The sequence below is a fragment of the Cervus canadensis genome, chromosome 20, assembly GCF_019320065.1.
Source record: "Cervus canadensis isolate Bull #8, Minnesota chromosome 20, ASM1932006v1, whole genome shotgun sequence".
In the NCBI taxonomy this organism is placed as follows: Eukaryota; Metazoa; Chordata; class Mammalia; order Artiodactyla; family Cervidae; genus Cervus; species Cervus canadensis.
The window spans coordinates 44159932-44179585 of NC_057405.1; the positions used below are offsets into that span (position 1 = coordinate 44159932).

The window sequence follows — 19654 nt, forward strand, 5'->3', positions numbered from 1 at the left end:
CTACAAAACTACTCTTAACCATATTATGCAGCAGTCATGCTTCTTTGTATTTACCCTAAGCAGCTGAAACTATGTTCACACAAAAATCTGCACGTGGTTGTTTATGGCAGCTTTATCCATAATTGGCTAAACTTGGAAGCAACCAAAATTGGTCCTTCTGTGGGTGAGTGGATAGTGTGGTATGTGCAGGTAATGTAATATCATTCAGCACCAAAAAGAAATGAGCTGCCCAAGCCATGAATAGGCATGAAAGAAATTTAAATGTGTACTACTAAGTGAAAAAGCCAATCTGAAAAGACAACATACTGTATGATTTCAACTACATGATATCCTGGAAAACTACAGACAGTAAAAAGATCAGTTATTGCTAGGAGTTAGAGGGGAAGAAGGGATGATTTTTAGATTTTTAGGCCAGTGAAACTATTCTGTGTGACATGCAGTGATGGATGCCTTTTATCATACTTCTGTCAAAACAGAATGTACACCGAGAGTGAACCCTACTATAAGCCATGGACTTTGAGTGATGATGATGTGTTAATGTCAGTTCATCAGTTTTAACCAGTACTCCACTCTGGTAAAAGGATACTAATAGGGAGGTTGCAGCTGTGTGGAGACAAGGATTATATGGGCAATTTTTGTACTTCCGACTCAATTTTGCTATGAACCTAAAACTGCTTTAAAAATTCTAATAGTGTTAAAAATCAACTGTATGCAAAGAACAACCAGAAATTGCAACTGATAACATTTATATGTAATCAAAAAGTATGGTCCCGAGTCAGACGGGCGCGGAGACGCTTCTGGAAGTAACATCGCGATGGCTGCCCAAGGAGAACCCCAAGTTCAGTTCAAACTTGTTTTGGTTGGTGATGGTGGTACTGGAAAAACTACATTCGTGAAGCGTCATCTGACTGGTGAATTTGAGAAGAAGTATGTAGCTACCTTGGGTGTTGAGGTCCATCCTCTTGTGTTCCATACCAACAGAGGACCTATTAAGTTCAATGTATGGGATACAGCTGGTCAGGAGAAATTTGGTGGACTGAGAGATGGCTATTATATACAAGCTCAGTGTGCCATTATAATGTTTGACGTAACATCAAGAGTTACTTACAAGAATGTGCCTAACTGGCATAGAGATCTGGTACGAGTGTGTGAGAACATCCCAATTGTGTTGTCTGGCAACAAAGTGGATATTAAGGACAGAAAGGTTAAGGCAAAGTCAATTGTCTTCCACCGAAAGAAGAATCTTCAGTACTATGACATTTCTGCCAAAAGTAACTACAACTTTGAAAAGCCCTTCCTCTGGCTTGCTAGAAAATTGATTGGAGACCCTAACTTGGAGTTTGTCGCCATGCCTGCTCTTGCCCCGCCAGAGGTGGTCATGGACCCAGCCTTGGCAGCACAGTACGAGCACGATTTAGAGGTTGCTCAGACAACTGCTCTCCCGGATGAAGATGATGACCTGTGAGAAAGTGAAGCTGGGGCCCAGCGTCAGAAGTCTAGTTTTATAGGCAACTGTCCTGTGATGTCAGTGGTGCAGCGTGTTTGCCACTTTATTATATAGCTAAGCAGAACATGTGCTTAATCTTTGGATGCTGAAGGAGATGGATGGGCTTTGGAGTGAATGTGGCAGTTTAAAAAAAAAAAAACCTTCATTTTTTGGACCTGCATATTTAGGTGTTTTGGAACACAGTTTTTTCCTCCTTGAGTTTCAAATATAAGACTGCTATAGTCACATGACAATATTGAGAGGTGGAATCTTGTTTGTTACTGTCATTCCCATTCCTTTTCGTTTAGAATCAGAATAAAGTTGTATTTCAAATATCTAAAAAAAAAAAAAAAAAGAAAAAGTATGGTCCCTTCTTTCCCATGATTTTAGGGATAAATCTGACAGATGAATTCGACAAAACAGCAAAAATTTTTGAGATGACATAACCCCTAAATAGATGGGGAGGTTTACTTTATTCAAGGGTCATAAAATACTAATAACAAGTAAATTCTTCCCATACTGACCTACAGATTCTAGGCAACCCCAACAAAAATTCCAGCTTCTTCACAGAAAACGACAGGCTGGCTTTAAAATTCACATGGAAACAGAAGAGCCCAAACAACTTTGAAAAAGAACAAAACTGGAGGCCAAACGATCTACCCGATTTCAAGACTCATTATAGTTACAGTAATTAAGACAACCTAGTGTTTTTATTAGTTTAGTTCAGTGGCTCAGTCGTGTCTAGCTGTTTGCGATCCCCTCAACTGTAGCACGCCAGGCCACCTTGTCCATCGCCAGCTCCCGGAGTTTGCAAACTCACGTCCATTGAGTAGGTGATGCCATCCAACCATCTTATCCTCTGTCCTCCCCTTCTCCTCCCGCCTTCTATCTTTCCCAACATCAGGGTCTTTTCAAATGACCCTGTTTATGACCGTATTTTTATAAAGCTAGACAAATACATCAGGGAACAGAATATTAAGTCTTAGGCACACACACAAAAGGACAACTGATAATGCAGGTAAGTCCGAAGGCTATTCAGTAGAAAAAATACAGCTCTTTTAATAGTGGGACAGTACAGTACAGTACAGTGAAGTCGCTCAGTCGTGTCCAACTCTTTCCGACCCCGTGGACTGTAGCCCGCCAGGCTCCTCTGTCCATGGGATTCTCCAGGCAAGAGTCCTGGAGTGGGTTGCCATTTCCTTCTCCAGGGGATCTTCCCAACCCAGGGATTGAACCTGGATCTCCCGCATTGCAGGCACGCTTTACCCTCTGAGCCACCAGGGAAGCTTTCTATTAATAAAATTATCCCAAGATCCATATTTCGAAAAAAAAAATCCGTATTTCGCACCATATGCAAAAATCAGCTCAAAATGAATCATAAAACCTTCATTCTAAAACTTGTAGAAGAAAACAGAAAAATCTTGGAGGCCTTGGGTCTGGCAGAGGTCTTAAGACAGAAGGAAAGCCCGGCGCGTGCAAAACCCGCTACCGCTCCTTCCAGCCCGCCCCGGGGCTCCAGGCGCCAGAGCCGGGACCCGCCCCGCCCCTTCCATTCAGCCCCGCCCCGCCCCGCCCCGCCCCGCCCCGCCCCACCTCTCTCGTCCTGCGGCGCCCGGCGGGGCGCGCGCCCGCCCGCTTCTCCACCCGGAAGAGGCACCTGAGCCGCCAACTTGAGGCAGTGCGCGGCCCGGCGTCCCTCGGGAGCGCGGGCCCGACCGAGCAGCCCGCTTGGCGCCTATCTCGCCAGGGCGCCAGGCGGCCCCGCGGGAGCCTGCGCGTCCCCGGGGCCGACGGCGCCTCTAGCGGCCCCGCGCGCGCCACCCGCCCCGCCTCCACTCGGGGCCTCCTCCCGCCAGGCGGGCTCTCCGCACGACCCCGCCGCCCGGCCGGAGCCCTTCGTGCCCCTCGGCGTCGGGAGCAGCGCGCCCCCGGTGACTTCTGACACCGCGTAACCGCCAGTAAGTGAAAGCCGCCGCCTCGTTTCACCATTCTTTATTTCTGCCTCAGTGCGTCCCAAGTCTTGCCCACACCTGGTTAATTCCAAAACTATTCAACTTCGGGACCGGGCCGGCGACGGAGCTGCCCGCAGCCGAGCCTAGGAAGTGTTGTTGTCGGGCACGGGCAGTGTCCAGAGACGGAAGTGTGGAAAGCTGTTCTCCCGGCACAACTTGGCTCCACGTTTGCTGAGCGCCCGCGGGGAGGAGGCGGTGAGCTGAAGCTGGTGGGCGGGAAGGGGGCGGTGCCGAAGGGGGCGGGTCTTAGGGCGTGGGGCGTGGCCCCCGGAGGGGCGGTGCGGCGGGTGCGCGGGCTGATTGCCAGGGACCCACCTGGAAGTTACAGCCTTTGCATCCTCCTGGGTAATTCTAGGTGGCGGTTTACTATAAAGTAGCACAACCCGGGTTTATTTATTTTGTCTTCGAATATTCCATAAGAAAAAGGAAAAGGAACTTGAAAGTTGTAAAACGCTGCTCAAGTATGGGTGAGCATGTTTTTAGGGTTAGCAAGCTGCTTAGAAACATTTGCTTAGTCAGTTGTGCCCAGATATTGAAAGTGAATGCTTTTTTTGGGGGGGTGGGCTGGGGGGGATGCTGTTTCAAAAAGACTAGGCGAAATTTTAACTGATCTTAATATGAACCATGAATTCTGAGACTGCCCCCTTCCAGCCTTATGTGGAACTGCCTTTTAAGTTGCTAAGTTTTTGGCTCCAAATTTAATATGCATTTATAGAATCTTAGAGGTTATCTAAGGGGAGGACAGAGGATGAGATGGTTGGATGGCATCACTGATTCGATGGACATGAGTTTGAGCAAGCTCCTGGAGTTGGTGATGGACGGGGAAGCCTGGCATGCTGCAGTCCATGGGGTTGCAAAGAGTCCAGACACGACTGAGCGACTGAACTGAACTGAGACCTTATCTTATAGCCACTCTTGGAGTCCCAGTTTGTTTTTTGTTTTTTTTTTCAGCAAAGGCCAAATGATGAAAATACTGTATGATCAGTTGTTCCTTCCCAAGTGCTTTTCTGCTTTACCCTTCGCTGAATTTATGCCTAACCCACACAAAATCCTCATCAGTGTAGTGGCCTATACATCTCTTAATCTCACATTAGCATCCTGTAAGTGTCAGGATTCTTAACATAACTGTGGTTATGTTTACTCCTTTCACACCTTTGTTTACTTTGTTTACTTTGTTTCACACCTATGTTTACTCCTTTCACACCTTTGAGTAGTTTCCCAGAGAAAGCAAAATATTGCTAGTAGCATGTGTAACACATATTTAGGATGCTAAATTGTGAATGCCATAACAGTCTTCTTTCATCTATTTCTAGTACAACAGATGTTGATTGAATGAAATAAGTCAAAGGACGTTTGTCCGCCAGTGGTCTGTTTCCAAACCAAATGTGAATTTCTTAAATGATCAATTTGGGCAGTTTATTTGTAACTGTCCTTTGGCACGTCTGCGGTTGTCACTCCATTTAAATTTAATTCTTGTCTCTTTTTGTGCTCCCATTTGTATTGCATTTTTACCACTGTTAGAACATCATTTGATCTGTTTTTTGGTTCTCTGAGGCATAGAGGACCTTTTATTGTGCTTTTTTCATTTCCCAGAATAGTGCTTTGTACATGTTATCTACATATATTCATGAAAATAGAATAGCAGCAGGCCCTTTTTAATCTGTAGATATAAATTAAAATGTAATATATTTACTTTTAATCATAGTGATTTCTCATTTAGAGACCAGTTTCCTTTCCTCAATTTAATTTCCTAGTTTTTTTTTATATACTCTTCACAACTATTTTTGCTGAAGCCATCTGAGCCCCTTCCAGTCATAAGCACTGAAAGAACAAATTGGGTAAGAAGTAAAATTATTTTTAGAAAGCCATTTTTCCCTGCCGGCTAATTTCTAGTGTGGAGCTTCCTAGGAGGCTCAGTGGTTAAGAATCCACCTGCCAGTGCAGGAGACATGGAAAACTTGGGTTCGATCCCTGGGTTGGGAAGATTTCTTGGAGAAGGAAATGGCAGCCCACTCCAGTATTCTTGCCTGGAAAATCTCAGGGACAGAGGAGCCTGATGGGTTACAGTCCATGGGGGGTCTCAAAAAGTCAGATATCACTTGGAGACTAAAACAACAACAAGGTTAGAAAAAGAAAATAGGAACACTTTCACCTCCAAATGTAAATTTCTAAAGCCAATTTGTTAACTACTAAGTCAGAATTGGCTACCAATCTGAATAGTAGTATGTAGCAGAATACGAATGAATGTGTGTGTGTGTGTGTGACTAGGTTTGCTGGGAAGAGAGAGAAAAATGTTTTTTATGTGAGTAAAACCTGGAACCAAGATGCTTGCAAAGAACTCTACTAGGAGGAACTTAAACCAAAAGATTGGCATTTAAGATTTTATGCGCTTAATAATTGTGCTCAGTCACTAAGTTGTGTCCAAGTCTTTGCGACACCACGGACTGTAGCCCACCAAGATCCTCTGTCCAGTGGAATTTTCCAGGCAAGTGACTATAACAGATAATTCAGATCAAATTAGAGTCTGGCCCAAAGTCAGAATGATTTACAGCCCAACAGTCTTTTTTGTAAACGTGTGTATAAGTCTAGACAATCAAAGATATAACACAGTCCTTTCTCTTTCTTTAGTTACCCAGATCAAGATGAATAGCGATCAAGTTACATTGGTTGGCCAAGTGTTCGAGTCCTATGTTTCGGAGTACCATAAGAACGACATACTTCTCATCTTGAAGGAAAGAGATGAAGATGCTCATTACCCAGTTGTGGTTAATGCCATGACCCTTTTTGAGACCAACATGGAAATTGGGGAATATTTCAATGTATTCCCTAATGAAGTGCTAACTGTTTTTGATAATGCACTGAGAAGATCAGCCTTGGCGATTCTCCAGTCCCTTTCTCAGCCTGAAGGTCTCTCCATGAAGCAGAATCTTCATGCCAGGATATCAGGTGAATTTTACTGCCATATTGTTTTTTAGGAAGATTTTGAGAAACCCCAACATATATTGAGTTCAAGCACTAATAATTGATTTTTATACTTAAAATGGGCTTTCCTGGTGACTCAGATAGTAAAGAATCAGCCTGCACTGCAGAAGACCTAGGTTTGACCCCCAGGTCAGAAAGATCCCCGAGAGAAGGAAATGGCAACCCACTCCAGTATTCTTGCTTGGGAAAATCCCATGGATAGAGGAGCCTGGAGGGCTACAGTCTACGGGATCGCAAGAGTCAGACACGATTTAGCAACTAAGCCACCCTACTTAAAAACATATCCATTGTGTAATTGATGGTCACTTTTGGAGAAAAATCATGATTCTATACTGTTTTCTCTGGACATTTGGAAGGCAAGGCTGGCTCCTAGCCATACCAACTGAGAGGAGGGAGAATGTGTCGAGGCAGTATATTTGTGTGCATATATACACATATGTATGTGTGTACAAAACTAATACAGCCTTCTGAGTTTTTGTGACTACTGACAATAAAAGTATAGGTAATACAAAGAGTAAGAAAATTTGGTAGATGCTACCCAGTGAGAAAATTCATTGTTTTTATATGTCAAGATTAGCATTGTGCTGACCACCTATTAGGCCGTCAGTAACTTTTTTGGAGTGAATAACACACAAAGGCTCTTAAGTTTAAGAAATTGCAGTGGAGCAGTCAGCAACTTGTGGTGTTAAAGCTCTGTCTTTGAATTGATTAGAGAACACATGTGCCATTTTGTTTGAAAATAAGTATTTACTTTACAGTACATTTCAGAAAGATGGGGATTTATAAATAACAAAATTGATTGCTGTGGGACTTCCCTAGTGGTCCAGTGGTTAAGACTCTGTGCTTCCAATAAGGGGATGCAGGTTCAATCCCTGGGCAGGGAACTAAGATCCCAAATGCTGCCTGGTCAAAAAAACAAAAAGAAAAACCTAAAAAAAAAACCCAAAACCCAAAAATGAATGCTGTGATTTCAGAAAGATTAGGAGTCACTATAGAATTCCTTGGAGATAAATTAAAATTCAAAAAAATACCGGATATTTGATTTAGGTGAAAAAATAGTATCTGCAGTTGCATTTACTGGAATAAAATTATGAATATTATTAATCTTTATGTATCAGACACTAGGTAACATCTTGCTAGGATCAAGAAAAAATGTTCTGTTCTGATGATGTTTCAGAAAGGTTGTTAAAAGGGACTTTAGTTGATGTTATTGAAATGGTATTTAACAAATGACTTTAGGCTGTCTTTATGTTTAGACACTTTTCGATGCTCAGTTTAAATACTTAAATTCTGTCTGCCCAAGTGATCCTGTTTAGCCTGTTTCTTCATTATCCTCTGAGAAAGTGACTTGCGAATTATAGTACTACCAAAATAACATCATTCTACAAACATATCCCATGTGGGGATTTGCTAGACCCTTGGGAAACCAAAATGAATATGTTATAGTCCCTCATCTAAAGGGCTTCAAGGCTATAAGGGAGACAGCTGTATAGTCAAATTTATTTCCCAATTCATGTATGTATGCCCACAGATCCATGCATATGTACGTATTGAACATAATTGTAAAGGCACTTACTGGCATCTTTTAGTTACGTGACACATGTGTCACTGAGGATATTTAGAAGATATATTAGCTCACTGAGCAGGAAGTGAATTGGCCCAGATGATTCACCCAGGGATTCTAGAGGAGAAGATGAGATCAGGGAGGAATGCGAGTGTCCCAGGCAGGATGAACCAGGAGTGGGAACAGTCTGGTTTTAGGTATATGGCGCCTCCATTTCGGACTCAGGCAAGGCCTTGAATTAGTAAAACCGAGGATGCCTCTGTGGGCTTCCGCAGTGGCTCAGTGGTAAAGAATCCACCTGCCAATGCAGGGGATGTGGGGAACATGGGTTCGACCCCTGGGTCTGGAAGATTCCCTGGAGGAGGAGATGGCAACCCACTCTAGTATTCTTGCCAGGTGTAAATCCCAGGGACAGAGGAGTCTGGTGGGCTACCATCCGTGGAGTCTCATAGAGTTGGACACGACCGAGTGACTGAACACACACACACAGGATGTCTCTGTGGTTCAATCTCCTTAGGAATATAAGACATTTTTCTGGTTTGTTTTTCTAGAATATGCACTGCTCTTTGTCTTCTGGGATTTTTATTGGTCTGAAGTTTACTTGGGCTTGCCAGGTGGTGCAGTGGTAAAGAGTCGCCTGCCAAAGCAAGAGACACAAGTTCCATCCCTGGATCGGGAAAATCCTGTAAAGTAGGAAATGGCAACCTACTCCAGTATTCTTGCCTGGAAAACTCCACGGGCAGAGGAGCCTGGCAGGCTGCAGTCCATGGGGTCACAAATAGTCAGACACCACTGAGCGACTGAGCTTAGACACAGAAAATTTACTTGCTATTCCCAGTGGTTTTGATGAAAGGTATTCAAATACACAGCATCAAAGTAAGCGAGAAAGAAAAAAAATAGCACTCACATGGGTTTTTTGGTTTTTTTTTTAAACATTATTTATTTATTTATTTTTGGCTGTCCCGGGTCTTCGATGCCGTGTGGGCTTTTCTCTAGTTGCAGAGAGTGGCTGCTACTCTGTAGCTGCGTTGCACAGGCTTCCCACTGCCGTGGCTTCTCTTGTGGAACACAGGCTCAGTAGTTGTGGCGCAGAGGCTTAAGTTGCTCCGTGGCAGGTGGTATCCTCTAGGATCAGGGATTGAACTCATGTCTCCTGCATTGGCAGGCAGATTGCTTACCATTGAGCCACCAGGGAAGCCCCTCACATGTTATTTCAAGCAGTGTTTCTCAAACATTAACGGGCATCAGAATCACCTGCAGGACTTGTTAAAGTGCTGACTCCTGGGCCCCACCCCCGGACTTTCTCATTGAAGAGATCCAACCTCCTGCCCAAGAATCTGCATTTCTCAAAAGCTCTGAGGCTGATGCCAGTTTCCAGGGACTGCCTGCCGGCAACCACGTACCTGAAGTAATTGATCTGGACATAACCTCTAACACAGATCTGGACATGTGTCTAAGTAATAATTTAGTTTTTCTCAGTGAATGAGTCAGAGAACGCTAGAAGTTTTTGTTGTTTAGTGTTAATGGTGGCTTAATTCCTGCTGTACCTGCTGCTTCACTGGGATAAGGTGAAGAACACACTTAGTAACATGTAGTAAGACAAAAAGATTAAAATAAATTGACATTTCTATCGTCCCTTACTCTTTTTTAGTTCTAAGATTTTGATTTTGTGGTCAGTTTAGCTGTTACTTTTAGCTCTATCTTTATATTTTAAATTTGCTTAAAAATTGCAATAATATGAAAGAGTGTGAAGATCCAAAAATATACTCACCTCTACTACCCTTTTCTTAAAATAATGCAGTTACTTTAGAATAAAAATAAACCACTTAATGGTAATGATATCATGTTCCAGACTAATTTGTTTGATTCTAAAAAAAAAGTTTATTTTCACATGTATCACATACATGATTCCATTCAGTGAGATAACAACATTAAGATGTCATATTGCCCTGTATTGTTAAAGTGTAGGAGATAATGAAAAGCTGCTTTTCTTAGAAAAATCGGTTGTAATTGTTCATCTGGTTTTTTTCTTTAGAGATGCTATAATTGCATCTAGCCACAGGCCCCTTGGCAGGTCAGGGAATTCACTCACCCTGGCCACACTGCAGGAGGAACACACAGAGGGTTGGTGAGCATAAGAGGGACCCTTGTGGCTGAGCCTAAAACCCTCCACCTCCTACCTGCTTTCTTCCTGAGTGTGGACTATCTCTCTGGCGCAACTCCTTATGCTGACTGAAGTAAAACCAGCATTGCATAGTCTTGTCATGACCCAGCATGCCCAGGTCTGGGTCCTCATTTGCAAGGAAAGGAAGGTGTCTCTGGACCCCAGGAGTACCTTCTTTTACACTCTTCCTGGCAGAAGTTTCCTCCAGATATAAAGGACATCTTTTATGCATTGGTGCATTCATCTGACCGTTTTGCTTAGCTGTTTTATTTTTGTATGTGTGAGGGTGCTAGCCTCGACTTAGGAAAGTTTTCTTGCACAAGGGTAAATCTGGAGGTACTCTACCTTGCTGAGTGAATTGGGAAGAGTTCTCCAAAGTAGCCTAGGAAAGCTGCAGAGGTACCATGATTTGCACAGAGAGATTCGTGCTTTTTGTCTGGACTAGGAGATTGGAAGTCATGAGAAAGGCAAGACTAGAGAGAGAGGGCAAGTTACAAGGCTTGAAAATACTGTCAGATTTATGTATTAATAAATCCTAAACCTAACTAGAGAAAGCACTAGCCTTTGGTCATTCTGCTGCCATTTCTTAGTTCTGTGGTTTACTCAGAGTCATCAACTGATTTTATGTGTGGCTTGTGGCAGTGTATTCATGATTGAGTGAGGTTAAATTTATAAACTCTCTTTACATTCTACTGAGATAGAATGTAAGACACTGAATATACTGTATTTACATTCTACTTAACAGATAGCCATCTTAAGAGGATCAATTCTTTTTAAAATCCAGGTTATTTTATCATCTAGTTATATACTTTTAAAGAGAGTCTATTGACAATTGTTATTTGGAATAATTCTTTTCTAGTTTTTTAAAAAAATTTATTATATATTGGAGCATAGTTGATTAACAATGTCGTGTTAGTTTCAGGCATACACTAAAGTGATTCAGTTACACATACACCTGTATCTGTTCTCTTTCAAGTTCTTTTCCCATTTAGGTTATTACAGAATATCAAGCAGAGTTGCCTGTGCTATGCAGTAGGTCCTTACTGGTTATCTATTTTAAGTATAGTAGTGTGTGCATCATTTTTTTTTTTTTAGATTCTACGTGTAAGCAGTATCATATGATATTTGTCTCTGACTTATTTCACTTAGTATGATAATCTCCAGGTTCATCCATGTTGTTGTAAATGGCATTATTTTATTCGTTTTAATGGCTGAGTAATATTCCATTGTACTAAAGTATATGTGCTGCATCTTCTTTTTTTTATATTTTGGGGTATAGCCAATTAACAATGTTGTGATAGTTTCAGGGAAACTATCAGCAAAGGGACTCAGCCATACATATACATATATCCATTCTCCCTCAAACTCCCCTTTCAACCAAGTTGCCACACAACATTGAGCAAATTTCCATGTGCTATACAGTAGATCTTTGTTGATTATCTATTTTAAATATAGCAGTGTGTATCTGTCCATCTCAACCCCCCAACCCTTCCCCTCATCCTTCCCTCTACTCCCCCGGCAACCAGATGTTTGTTCTCTAAGCCTGTGAGTCTCTTTCTTACTTTCTTACTCTCTTGTAAGTAAAATCATTTGTATCATTTCTTTTCAGATTTCACATATAAGGGATATCACATGATGTTTCTCCTCCTCTGACTTGCTTCACTCCATATGACAGTTTCTAGGTCCATCCCTATTGCTGCAAATGGCATTATTTCATTCTTCTTAGTGACTGAGTAATATCCCATTGTATATATGTATATCTTCTTTATCCACTCCTCTGTTGATGGATATTTAGGTTGCTTCCATGTCTTGGCTGTTGTAAACAGCCCTGCAGTTCACATTGGGCTGCATGTATTCTTTCCAACCATGTTTTTCTCCCAGGAATGGGATTGCTGGAACATATGGAAGCTGTATTTTTAGTTTTTTAAGGAATCTCCATACTGTTCTCCATAGTGACTGTGCCAATTTACATTACCATCAACAGTGTAGGAGGGTTTTCTTTTCTCCATATCCTCTCCAGCATTTATCATTTGTAGATTTTCTGATGATGGCCATTCTGACTGTTGTGTCTTTTCTATTTTCTTAATTGAGTTGATTTGACCTTTTTCTTAAGTAAAACACAGAAATTTTTCCTTTTTTCCTGAAATTATACTCCTTTAGGAAATACGAGAAAAATATTTTGCATGGAATCATATCTCAAGATATAAGTTGATGTGTTTTTGTTTTGTTTCTCTATCAGGATTGCCTGTTTGTCCTGAGCTGGTGAGGGAGCACATCCCTAAAACCAAGGATGTGGGACACTTCTTGTCTGTCACTGGGACAGTAATTCGAACAAGTCTGGTGAAGATCCTGGAGTTTGAGCGGGATTACATGTGTAACAAGTGCAAGCATGTATTTGTGGTCCAGGCTGACTTTGAGCAGTATTATACTTTCTTCCGGCCATCCTCATGTCCCAGCTTGGAGAACTGTGATTCTTCAAAATTCACTTGCCTCTCAGACTTGTCATCTCCAACTAGGTGTAGAGATTATCAGGAAATCAAAATTCAGGAACAGGTAAATGATCAAATACATGAGAAAAATTAATTTGAAGACATGTTCTTCAGCTTTGGGTAAATTGCCAGGACTAGGGAACATGTAACAGATTACATATGGAACTTGGGTCATCACTTAGTAGAAGATCAAGCAGGAAATTTTTTCCCATAGAGTATAGAATTTAGAGACCATAAAATGGTCATCTTTTTATAGTGAGCATTGGCAGGAAGGTTATGAAGTGACCTAATAATTATTTTAAATTGAAAAAGTGAATTTTTAAGAAGTTTACCTAAGTGATAGGAAAAAATTAAATAGGTTTAATTGGTGGTTAAACACCGGAGTGGGCAGGATTTGGGGTTTAGGTGCAATTTACTTCCTGTGCCAAATGAGGCATACATAAACATTTTTAAACATGTGTGCATGAGCCTTAGTTTCCTTTACTTGCAACTTAAACACAAAGGCTTTATTCATTGTCAAAGACTCAGACCCCTTCTGTCTTTCTACACCATTCTTAATAAATGGCTTCTATTCTTATGGTGGTGGATGGTTTAGGATGGTGGCTACAATTCTGAAACATCTGTATCCCAGTCAAGGAATAGGAAAAAGGAAGCAAAAGCACCTGTCATCTAAACCAAGTATCCATTTAAGCAGTCTCCCTCAAAGTCTTCTGCAACAAGTTTACTTGTATCTCATTGGTCAGAACTTAGTCATATGACCACATTTAGCTGCAAGGGAACCTGAGAAATTAGTCTTCTATAAAGGAAGGAATAAAGGCACACATATAATAAGAATAAAGCTAGAGTTCTCTTACTAACGAATAATCAAAGGAACTGAGTGATTTGTCCCAGGTCTTATGAATAGAGATCAGGGAAGAACTGCCTCTCTTTTCTAGTTAAGTAACTTTATTATTGTGTTTAGTAGTTGGAGCATGTTTTATTTTGACCATGCACCAGGTAGACTATATTTTGAGCTATTTCCATCTGGTTGTTTTTATTTTATTCTAGTTTTAGTAAATTCTTCAGTTGATAGTAGGCACAAGTTTCAAGAAAATTCCATAAATTCCCATGATAATACCAGAGAAACAGAGACAGTAATTTCAAGAACTACTAGGCTTCTGAATACTTAGTATATATCTACATGTACTCAGTATCTGCTTTCTTTTCCTTGCTAGGTTCAAAGGCTCTCTGTTGGAAGTATTCCACGATCGATGCAGGTTATCCTGGAAGATGATTTAGTAGACAGTTGCAAATCTGGTAAGAATGAAATTTTCTTAGTTTATATAGTAGGTCCTAAAGTATTGATTGGGCTTCCCAGGTGGCACAGTTGTAAAGAATCCACCTGCCAATGCAGGAGATGTGTGTTTGATCCCTGGGTGGGGAAGATCCCCTGGAGAAGGAAATGGCAACCCACTCCTGTATTCTTGCCTAGGAAATCCCATGGACAGATGAGCCTCGCATGCTACAGTCCATGGGGTCCCAAAAGAGTCAAGACATGACTTAGTGACTAAACAACAACAAAAAAGTATTTATTAGGAAAAACCACTTTTTATTTTCCTCAGATCAACTGCAAGTGAGTGTGGGGAACTTGAGAACAGAGACCGGCATGAGGTGGGAGGTGATAGCAGGAAAGAAGCTGGGCTGGAGTTTAGTGATCTAGTCTAGCTGTTTGTTTAATAGATGAAGAACCTGACTTGCCCATGAGAGCTTAATCTTTCTGTTTTTCTTATTCCAAAAACCTTAAAAACTTGGTTCTATATGTTTGCTTAGTGATTTTCACTGGCTGTTTAACATTTAATTTGAATTGAAGTTGGGTCAGAAAATGGAAATGATTATTATTGATGACTGCCTTTCGATTTATTTCAACATTTCCTGCTTTAAATATTTCCCATCCTCACATAAAAGACCTTAATCTCTATAAAAGACAAATAGTACCAGTGTGTCCCCTGAGGTGTAACAGGTATGTTTGATCTCTTATTTCATATCCCAGTGCTCCTCTACTTGGACAAATCAAGAATGTTTCATTCCTCTAAATTCCATCATTTCCCTCTTCTTAACCCTTGACTTCTCCAAATGCCTTATTTAAAAAATATTGACTGAGCTGACATTTCATTAAAATGATGAGGCAGAGGCTCTGTGAAAACAAGAGTTTAGTATCTAGAGTTAAGAATAATTCCTTGTTTAAAGGCTTTCCCCTTCCACCAAGAATCACCAACTCATACTTTGACATTTATATCAAATATAGTAACAATGTATAGTTCTCCAAATAATATTTTAAGTAAATAATAGCTTTGATCATGGATTGCCTACTAAATGGACAAGGCTATGTCAGAGTACCTTGTTCATATAAGACTCTCATTTTAACCAGAATCTTTAATGTCTGGATCAGCAAAGCAGTGCTTGTATAAGCTTAGCTAGAACATGAAAATGTCCTTTGATAGAGATTAAGATGTTTTCATCCAGTTTGTCTGAACTGAATTCTTTCTGCACTTAAAAAACAAATCTTAAGGTATTTTTCTTTCACATGTCTTTACAATAAAGAATGGACTGTCAACAGCTATTTTTTCATTTATCCACTGCTACAAACCTTTTTGAGAATCAGAAGACATAAGTAGCATAATCCTTGCCCTTCGGGAATTCACAGTCTAGTTAGGAACTCCAGTCTGACGCTGCAGAGTAGTGAGGTTGGAGGTTGTGTACTGATAACTGTCAGTGTGGCAGGAGATCAAAGATAGGTCTGACCACAGGTGGTTGCATGGTAAATATGCTGCAGAAGAGAGAGGGGCACAGAGAGATGGGATTGTGTAAAAGTGAGAATTTTAGTTTCCTGAAAATATTGTGGTTTCCAATAATTTACTGTAGAAAATCACGTAAGTTTCTTATTGCCTTGGACTATCTCAGAAACCTCACAGTTGGAGTACTCCACATTTTACACATTGTTGCCTCTTAGTGGACTCAGGGTATTTCTAGTGGGTACAATATCTGAAACATAAGTTTCTCATTTGGCTTAACAGAGAAACAGCATCTATAAAATGACCCATTTAAATGACCATAGTAGAGAACTCATCCAAGTGCTCATATAATGTTGCCCTGGTTATGTTCATCTAAAAAAAAATTGGGCACAGTCAATATAGTAAATGATCACTCTTCCTGATGGGATTTGAAAACCATCCAGCAGTGGTTTAGGAAGGATCTTGAAAGTGTATGAAGAACCTATTTAATGTCTTTGTCACCATTTACTATCAAGTTGCCTGAGGCTAGAAATACGCCTTCTATTTGGTGAATTGCTAGCACCAGTTCCATTAACTTAGCATTCACAGAAGACTTCTCTTTAAGAAAGCAAAATCACTCCAGATTACACATCACACGTTGATGTTAAGAGAGTGAAAGGCATTTTACATCAACAAATATCAAACATTAATACTTGACACAGGCTTGGAAATGAAGACTTGTCGGTTAAGTTTATTTTGCGAAGTATAAATTCCAGTATTGGCTTAAGGTATGTCCAGCATCCTGTGTGCAACAAGATTGAAATCTTGGGGACTAGGATTATTATTTTTTTTTCCTTTGGCCCCCTTTTCTGTAGCACCAAAATATTGAATGCCAAGCATTCACCTATACTTGTTAATGGGTTTATTGAGTTGTATGTAATGATAAAAAATATGTCGATATTTGGAGAATATTCCTATAAACTATCCAAGGCCTCTTAGGAGAAATCTGTAAAAGTTTAATATTCTACTAATTAATCAAGAATGGGAGAGTGTCCTTAAGTGGGAAGGAACCAACCAAGAAGAATCAAATGGGATTTTTGCTTTCATAGCTTGTGGAGAAGAGCTTTGAAATAGAACAAGTATTCATTCATTTCTTGGTGCACTCATTCTTTTGTACTTTAAAAAGCAAAAAAGGTGAGTGAATGTTAAGAAGTGTACTTAAATAAAAATGAATACACTGGGAACTAGTAGTCATATCATTGTACCCATCATCGCAGTATTGTCTCCTTTCCTGACACTGGTTGATTGTGCAGTTGACCCTTGAACAACAGGGCTTTGAACAGCATGGGTCCACATATACACACATTTTTTTCAATAGTAAATACTAGAGTACTACATGATGCATGGTTGGTTGAATCCACGGATATGGAACCGCAGATTTGGAGGGCTGACTGTGGGACTTGAGCATCCCCGGATTTTGATACATGAGGTTGATTCCGGAACCAATCCCCTGGGAATATTGAAGGACAGACTGCACTTTATCCTTCTGGCTGCAGTCCCCACCTCTTGATAAAGTGAGAACTACATGGTTACTGATTCTGAGAGGATGAACATTTCACGCAGTAGAATCACAGTGAATATATCATCCAGTATTTTCCCAGGGACAGGTTAGAATTTGGTGTGATTATCATATGGCAGATTAAGAAAAATTAAAATGCTGGCTTTAGCTTTTAGCTGTGCAAATACAAGTGCCTGATTAAAAAAATAAATAAATCGGGACACTGTGTTCTTTTGCCCAAATGGTTTCTAGAGGAGTGTCAGCCATGAAATTAAAAGACGCTTACTCCTTGAAAGGAAAGTTGTGCCCAACCTAGACAGCATATTATAAAGCAGAGACATGACTTTGTCAGCAAAGGTCCGTCTAGTCAAGGCTATGGTTTTTCCAGTGGTCATGTACGGATGTGAGAGTTGGACTATAAAGAAAGCTGAGCACTGAAGAATTGATGCTTTTGGAGAGGACTCTTGAGAGTCCCTTGGACTGCAAGGAGATCCAGCCAGTCCATCCTAAAGGAAATCAGTCCTGGGTGTTCATTGGAAGGACTGATGCTGAAGCTGAAATTCCAATACTTTGGCCACCTGATGCAAAGAGGTGACTCTTTGGAAAAGACCCTGATGCTGGGAAAGACTGAGGGCAGGAGGAGAAGGGGACAACAGGATGAGATGGTTAGATGGCATCACTGACTCAATGGACATGGGTATGGGTGGACTCCAGGAGTTGGTGATGTACAGGGAGGCCTGGCGTGCTGTGGTTCACGGGGTCGCAAAGAGTCGGACACGACTGAGTGACTGAACTGACTGACTGACGCCACTGTAAACCCTGGTGGGCAGTGGCTGACTTCTTGGTTCTGGTCCTTTGTTGAGTTTGTGCCCAAGCAGGCAGGATGCTACTGCGGATTCACTCAGTGCTTTTTTCCAGGTGATGACATCACTATTTATGGGGTTGTAATGCAGCGGTGGAAGCCCTTTAAGCAAGATGTGCGCTGTGAAGTGGAGATAGTCCTGAAGGCCAATTATGTCCAAGTAAATAATGAACAGTCTGCAGGAGTCAACATGGACGAGGAGGTCCGAAAGGAATTTGAAGACTTTTGGGAACACTATAAGAGCGATCCTTTTGCAGGTTTGTGATTAAGGGTATGGAGCTGATATTTATTAATGGCATTTCATTCATGATGTTTGTGATTTACATGCTGTGCATCAGTGGCTGTGTTCTGAGGGAGTAGCTTTAGCCAGTGCCTCTAGCTGTAGTCTTCCCTTTAAAGCCTTTTTCTGGCGTAATCCTCTCTGTTTACTGATCTTACTGGAAATCCCAAGAGATTCTCCATTTCCAACTATTATTTTAATATCTCTTATCTTGCCAAAATAGTTTCAGAGTTTTCTACCTTCTTTACCAATTAAACATATAGTTCCTCCTTAAACAAGCAAAATTCATTCTGTTATGAAACTTTATTCTGTTAAAATCATTTCTCTTCTGATTCATCTTGTTATCATTAAGACAGCTTCACACTCTTGCTGAAGATTTAAAAATATGGAATGGTAAGAAAGAGATGATAAGAGAGATGCAAAAAATCTTTGTCATCACAGCAAAAATTTCTGACTGTGACACTTAAGATGTAATTACACAGATGAAAACATTATAACCTTTGGGTTTCTAGAGTATTTTTTATTAAAAAATCCCAACTATATAAAACACCAATTAAATCTTCTAGTGTCTGTTTTCATTCTTTCTTGGAGGCATCTTCTGAGAAAAATTAATGGAAATAGTAATAGACTATTTCTGAGAAGCTTCACCTCAGATCTAATACAGTGATTATGTATCTTAAATCATGTATTGAATTAGACAGATATCATTCCACAAAATAAGACTTTAATTTGCTTTAAATACAAGCAGTTGGCTTTTATTTTGTGGGATTTTTTTTTCTTTTGCTTATATGTGTAACACATATATAGTGGTTATCAATCATTCTTTTATCTGATCCATACAGAAAGAACCAAAGGTCTCTATATTATAGCTTCATTAAGCAAACCTTTTACAAATCATGTTGTTGTTCATTTGCCTAAGTCGTCTCTGATTTTACGACCCCATGGACTGCAGCACACCTGGCTTCCCTGCCCTTCATCTCCTGGAGTTTGCTCAAAGTCATGTCCATTAAGTCAGTGATGCCATCCAACCATCTCACCTGCTGTTGCCCCCTCCTCCTGCCTTCCATCTTTCCTGGCATCAGGGTCTTTTCATGTGAGTTGGCTCTTCGCATCAGGTGGCTAAAGTATTGGAGCTTCAACATCAGTCCTTCCAGTGAATATTCAGAGTTGATTTCCTTTAGGATTGATTGGTTTGATCTTCTTGCTGTCCAGGGGACATGCAAGAGTCTTGTCCAGCACAATTCGATAGCATCAATTTTTAAGTGCTTTGACTCTATGAACCATATATATTTTTAAATAAGTTTTTTTACTTAACAGTTTCTCCGGATCAATTCCCTACAAAAATCTGTAACAGTGTTAGGAAGGGCATCATACAGGGCTATCAGAAGTGCTGATCAAAGAGTCTATCTTGTTCTAAATAGAAGGCTATAGCTATACATCTTTTTTACGAGATGAAGAAATAAAGATAATAACCTGTGAGAAATATAAGTAGGAAGACAGGGAGTAA

General features: G+C 40.7%; 2 protein-coding genes across 15 annotated transcripts in view; both read left to right on the forward strand.

Moving 5' to 3' along the window:
- The first annotated feature begins 771 nt into the window (after nt 1-771).
- On the forward strand, nt 772-1842 carry LOC122422926 (GTP-binding nuclear protein Ran-like). The gene has a single exon (XM_043439710.1). The coding sequence runs from the start codon at nt 815-817 to the stop codon at nt 1463-1465; it is 651 nt and encodes a 216-aa protein (XP_043295645.1). The 5' UTR covers nt 772-814; the 3' UTR covers nt 1466-1842.
- A 1257-nt stretch (nt 1843-3099) lies between these two features.
- The window catches only part of MCM9 (minichromosome maintenance 9 homologous recombination repair factor), a 104713-nt gene continuing 88158 nt past the window's right edge, over nt 3100-19654 (forward strand). For 7 of the 14 annotated variants that reach the window (XR_006264020.1, XR_006264019.1, XR_006264021.1 and 4 more), the window contains exons 1-5: nt 3101-3693; nt 6127-6444; nt 12448-12761; nt 13912-13993; nt 17924-18124. Coding sequence is in view for 7 of the 14 variants with exons in the window: in XM_043439708.1 (XP_043295643.1) it covers nt 6141-6444; nt 12448-12761; nt 13912-13993; nt 17924-18124 (901 nt within the window). In the remaining 7 variants the exon portion in view is untranslated. Of the gene's footprint in view, nt 3694-6126; nt 6445-12447; nt 12762-13911; nt 13994-17923; nt 18125-19654 lie in introns of all 14 variants that reach the window. The other 7 variants (XM_043439704.1, XM_043439706.1, XM_043439707.1 and 4 more) reach the window with 4 other exon arrangements.

What these genes read in the sequence shown, in the direction of transcription:
- LOC122422926 (XM_043439710.1), top strand. Translation starts at nt 815, where the DNA reads ATGGCTGCCCAAGGAGAACCCCAAGTTCAGTTCAAACTTGTTTTGGTT.